Source organism: Dicentrarchus labrax, unplaced genomic scaffold, assembly GCF_905237075.1.
Source record: "Dicentrarchus labrax unplaced genomic scaffold, dlabrax2021, whole genome shotgun sequence".
NCBI lineage: Eukaryota > Metazoa > Chordata > Actinopteri > Moronidae > Dicentrarchus > Dicentrarchus labrax.
Genome location: NW_026136708.1, coordinates 22,511,695 through 22,517,694, shown reverse-complemented (window position 1 = coordinate 22,517,694; position 6,000 = coordinate 22,511,695). Strand labels below are relative to the sequence as shown.

Below are 6,000 nucleotides of genomic sequence, written 5' to 3'. Positions count from 1 at the left end.
GACCTCACCACCAACACAAACCAGTCTGTCGGTGAGTACGGCCCACTGGTGTGCACTGGGATGTCGTACTGCTGGGGCTTTCGCTGTTGCATAATAAACCTCTTATCAGCCAGGTGTCTGTCGGAGAGATAACGGCTTATCACGGAGGCGGAACATCATCTTGGGATCTTTTGAAACATCTTGTAGACACTGTGCAGCTCACCTGTTAGTTTATACACACTCGCAGTAGTACAAACGGAAGAAAAATGTATAATAAACTGGATTTTTTCCTCATTAATTCAAGTAAATAATACTTCTTAATAACAATAATCCATTATCTGACATGAATCATACTCTTAATAACAATCTTTCTGTGCTTTTACGTGTTAAATTCCAATAACATAGGGTGTTCAAATACCTTTCACATTCTCTGCTTTTATCTCTAAATGTACACACAATTCGACTATTCTTTAAATATTTGCAGATGTTTTATGCAGCGGCGGTAAATTCCAGCTGATCGTGGCACCTGTTTTCTGAATCGTACATGTTTTAGCTTCAGGTAAATAATATAATATCTTCAGTGACAGTGAATTGTGTCAGATAACTGTGAAGAGTTAAAAGGTAACAGGAGTCTTAACAGCACAGCGAGCTGTTGGCTACGGCCGCAGGCGAGTTGTGTACTTGTCGCCTTCTTCCCGAGGAATGTGACACTAGTTTTCTCTGGCAAGCTTTCTGATTTGTATTTACAGATTTACAGGCCTACATACTCGCTGTACTTTGAACACAAGTAGCTTCTTGTAGCGGCACAGGGCGACTTTAAATATGAGCAGCGTCACCTTTGTCCCCACCGGAAGACAAACTCGATGTAAAAGAAGTGCAGTTTATTCATCTTTACAGTCTTATATAGCTCCGTTCAATCCTTTGTAACTTGGTCATTTATGTTTTGGACTAGTAAGGTACATGTGAGCTGACATACTGTCTGCAGTCTCTGATGCGTCCCATGTGTCTTATGACAAACACACAGCGGGACGTGTCACGCCGCTTTAGTGGCACCGCAGGAAGAAATCTACATCCGAGTGGGCGGCTGTCTTTATATAGCTGTGCTGCCATTGTTTTGAACATCACACTCACTCCATGTAGTCTGTTTCTGTGTGAAGCATGAAATTAGCTGCTGTAATGTTGGTTAGCAGGTGATCAGGGAGGTTTTCTTTAACTGTAAAGCTGAAATAACTTCAGATCAGTGGCCATGTAGGGAAAACAGAAGGATCTTGTTGAAAGTTGTCTGTAGTCTTGACCATAAAATCTGTGAACGTTAGTGTATGTTAACAGAAAAATATGAGACTTATAAAACAAATTTAGTGCTTTTTGTACATGTACAATATTTTAATTTTGTTTTTTAAGGATTTTTATTGAGATTTATTGATATATTTGATGTATTATTGCCCCCTCAATGTACTTTTGTTGATGATACTGTTTTAATTTTGAAGCGTTTTTCAGGCGTTTATCACCCTGGGTCAGTTGGATGTAGGGCTGCAGCTTAGGATATAACTGTAAAATGTCAGAAAAAAGGAAAAGAAAATCACTCCAAAACCCAAAGATATCCATTTAACTCTCATGTATGGCATCAAATCCTCACATTTGAGACGGTGGAATCATTAAATCTCTGGCCTTTTCTGCTTAAACTATTATTCAGTCATACACATAGTTGCTGATTAGTTTCTGTTTATCAACTCATTGATCATTTCATCATGGAGCCCTTTATAGACTATTAGTAGATAATAAGTTAATATAAGACCTGATAAAGATCCTGCTGGGATTGTTCAGCTGTTTTCCTCCAAAAATGTGAATTATATTGACAGAACAGCATCAATTAATGTACGTTTTGCTGGTTTTGTGATACATGTGGCTGTATTAATGTCAGCCTATAAGCAGTGAGAGGTTAGTTATTGTAGGCGAAGTCCTGCTGTATGCCTGAGAGGACGAGAGGCGTCATTGCTGTTGGGTTTTTTTTAGTCACTCAGTCCTCAGTCCTGTTGCTGACTTGACTGCTGAGGGGTTTTCTAAATGCTCGCCTAAGTGAAGTGAAACTGTACGCTTCAGTCTTTGGGAGCTTTATCGATACATCTGCTCTCTCTGCTGATGAGGCCGAATCTGCTGTTATATGTCAGCAAGATCCACATCTCTGCCCCAGACCAAGTACCCCTCACTGCAAGCTGGAAAGCCAGGAGGGAGCAGCAAGTTTAGCACCACCCACCACCCCAAAACTCAACTCACTCAGCAATGAAAGAAATCGCTATATTGTAACAATGCATTTTGCAATGTTTTTAGGCAAGGGAAACCTATAATGATAGGTCAAATTTACTTAAAAGTCGGGGTGATTGGACATAATTTGAAGGTAGTGCAGGATTCACAGGGATCTGTTGAATCATTTGCAGTGACTGTTGCTACTGCAGCTTCCTGGAGGGACTGATTTAAAGTTGTGTTAAAGAAAGCAAAGCAGCTTGTAACAAAAAAATCAAATCATCAAAACCTTGTTAAACCAGAGAGAACCACAGAAAGAAAGACTGGAGGTAAAACAACCGCCTGCAAAATAAAGGCCAAGATTTTCACACAGGAAGTAAAATTTTAGCTCTCACAGCTTTGAAGGGATTTTGGGCTTCTTGTAGACCAAATCTAAGACTCAGAGTCATATTTCACTTGAATGTAAGCACATATTCTTTTGGGGGGGGATTTCCTGGAACAGATGATGCTGTAAGTTTTCTAGGAAGGACAGTCTCTCTTTCTAGGTTTTTAAACGTTTAACCACAGGATTAAACATGCAGGTGTTTCTTTAACCTGCTGAACAGCGTCAGGACAACTTTAATACGTTAGGAGCCGAGCCGCGCTGTCCGGACCGTTTGTGGTTAACGTGTAGAGTTTGACTTGCTGCCTCCCGTTCAGACCTGACCTTCAGTGAACAGAGACGGCCCTGATCTCTATTTAATCATGCTGTCTTAAATTGATTATTCTAAGGCAGCGGCTGTCATGCCTTCTGTTTGGAAGCAGAGAAACAATCATGCCCCTCGCTCCCTGTTAACCAATTTAAATGTAGTAATATTGGGGGAATTGATAGAGCAGAATCAATTAGTCAGTCGACAGTAAATTAATTGGCAACCGGTTTGATAATTGATTAATCGTTTCAGTTTCAAAATGCGAAATATTTTCTTCAATGTAAGCTCTTTTCTCCAGTAATCCTAATATCAAACAAAGACATTCGAAGGCATCAGATTGGGCTCTCAGAACCTCTGATGGGATCTTTAATCAAATACATATAAACAGATTAATAAAAATAATTGTCAGCTACAGCTCGTAAAAAGCAGCACAATTCAAAATAGCCGACTTCCTGTTGGGCTTGGGGTTCTCGTCTGCTGAAGGCTGAAGATGAATCATTAAACTTCATAGGAAACGACAGCGGTGGGTTTCATATAGGTCAAGGGTTTCCAGTAGACTACCATAGAAGTAATCAACCAAAAAGTCAAGCTTGGTGTCATTTCATTGAAAGAACCATTAGAAGAGCACAAACTTTATTCTTCCTTTCTCCTTTTATATGAATTACCTTTGTGCAAATTAGAGCTGCAATCATTATGTGAATCCAAAAAGATTGTATTCAGATTAATGCTATTGTTTAATATTTTGTCATTTACAGCTTCTCAAATGTCAGTCTTTGCTGCTTTTCTCTGTCTTATGTGATAGTGAGCTGAATATCTTTGGGCTTTGGGGGCTTTTTCACTATTTCATGACAATTTTTTTAACAGATAAAATAAAAAAACAACCAGCAGATTAAACGTTTATGAAATTAATTGCAGCCGTGATGCAGATGGAAACTGTCAGATTTGACACCATGCCTCCTCCTCCTCTTCCTCATATATATAAAGGTTCAAATCTCTCCATCTTGTATCTCGTCGCTCTGCTCTCAGAATGAGACTTGCTCTCTTGCTTTGCTAGCGTGGAAGCGCTCTTGTATTGTTTATTGTTCCCACATCAATCAGATTCATTCAACTTTAGTTCTGCTCCACATGTTTCCACCCTGGTTCACATGCCCCCCCCCACAGGAAAATAAAACACTAATTAAAGGTTTGTTTAGCCCAGGGGACCAATGTGCTGCTTCCATTATCATCCAATAACAGACACATTTGTGATGCAGTTCTAAGGTTTTTTTATACTGTTTGAAGAACAAATGCACAGAATCATAAAATGTTGTTTACACGTGGTTTTAAATCTGAAACTGTACTTTCCAGTTGGTCACAATCAGCACTTTCTGTTTCAGAAATAGTGATTCAATAATCCCACGGTTGTTATGCTGTGCCATTACATTAGATCCCAGATGTCACATGTCGTTAGCTACTGTTAGTATGAAACACGGATATCCGAAGATCACTTAAACCTCCAGACTTACTGCGAATATCTGGGCCTGTTTCTCTTAATTTTGCCCATGACCTTTCTAAAGAAGACAGGCTGCCAGACAGAGTTATTTCACAGTCCCACAACAACAACTTGTCCTGCAGTCTGAGGTTGTGACCTTCCCCTTGTGACAAATTGGTGTTTGCTAGCTCTCAGTCAGAGTGTGTCATCCGACTCAGATTTCTGAGGGTGACGGAGAGCCGAGTTGCTCACTGAAAGCTCTGGACTGAAGACTGCAGACTCATGTTGGGGAGGATTTGTTTCCCTCTCGTTTTATTTAAAAAATGGAAGTAGAGAGAGATGGTAAACAAGGAGCAGTGGGGTCATATGATCTGCAGTTTAATCATTCACGCTGACTTATCACATGACCCAGGAACACATCATCAAACACAAATAGACACAAGTCTAACTCTCTCTCTCTCTCTCTCTCTCTCTCTCTCTCTCTCTCTCTCTCTCTCTCTCTCTCTCTTTGTCTGTACTGTTTGCTTCAGGCTTTATTCATGCTGTCTTTTTGGCTGTGCTCTGAAAACCACACATGATCCATCCTCACACTTTTGACATTCGTGCCTACTTGTGCTTCCTCAAATCCAAAATCTCAGCAGTGACAAATGTTCACCTCACTGTAGAATTTAAAAAGATCCTGTAAAAAGTTTGTTTGTTTGCTCTTTCATGAAGCTAAATGCCTCTGGATTACAATAGATCACATTTGTTCCCACATTTTAATTAGAAAATAGTGAGATTAGGGCTACAACTAACAATTATTTTTCATCGTCTATTAGTTTTCTGATGGCTTTAGTGATTGTTTTTTAACATGTCAGAAAGTTGTGTTTTGAGTCCAAAAGAGAGAATCAATTTACTATCACATAAGACAACGGATCGCATCCTCACATTTTAAAAGCCGAAACTAGGAAATGTTTACTGTCTAATCTGCATGATGAGTACTTTTACTTTTAATACTAAAATGAAGTTTTTTTTTTTTATGATTCTGGCGGCCCCTGTGGATAAAAGCGGTAGTGTTTCCATCGCCTTGTTTCATTGATTTCAAGGGGAATCCGACCTGGACACAAGAATTAGAAATAACTATAGAAATAGGTCATATAGAGGCATCAGTATTAAAATTAGATGTTTAATAACTAGTTAAAGAAGGTATTGCAGTACGTTTAAATTGCATTTTGGTTAAAATAGTTTTGACTTTTACTAAAACGTTTTGAATACAGGATCATATTTGGCTTAAAATTATTTTTAAAAACTTTATTTTGAACTAATCCCAGTAAAGTTTTGCTATACTGAAATGATGAATTTACAGTTAAAAATAGTTGCAGATTAATTTTATCTCAATCAGCTTATTTGAATAGTTTCAGGTTTAAATGATCAAAGTGTCCATAGAAATGTCAGTGAAATCATGCATCCTGCATTATTCATCCTGCATTATGCACCTCTTTGTCGTAATACAGTCATAATACTACCAAAATATGACTGTAACTGAATATTATAGGACTATCAACAGGCTGCTGGGACATTGTGTCATCTGAATGACACAGACGGGCTCTGCTTACAGTGGTTGTGTAAATGGTGTTAGTA

The 6,000-nt window shown here is 38.8% G+C and overlaps 1 protein-coding gene across 2 annotated transcripts in view; it reads left to right on the top strand.

The window, feature by feature from the left end:
* Positions 1-6,000, top strand: part of igf2r (insulin-like growth factor 2 receptor) — a 50,893-nt gene that overhangs the window by 2,519 nt on the left and 42,374 nt on the right. For both annotated transcript variants that reach the window (XM_051409724.1, XM_051409723.1), the window contains exon 2: positions 1-31. This exon is cut by the window's left edge and continues 109 nt beyond it. In XM_051409724.1, coding sequence (XP_051265684.1) covers positions 1-31 — 31 coding nt within the window. The remainder of the gene's footprint in view (positions 32-6,000) is intronic.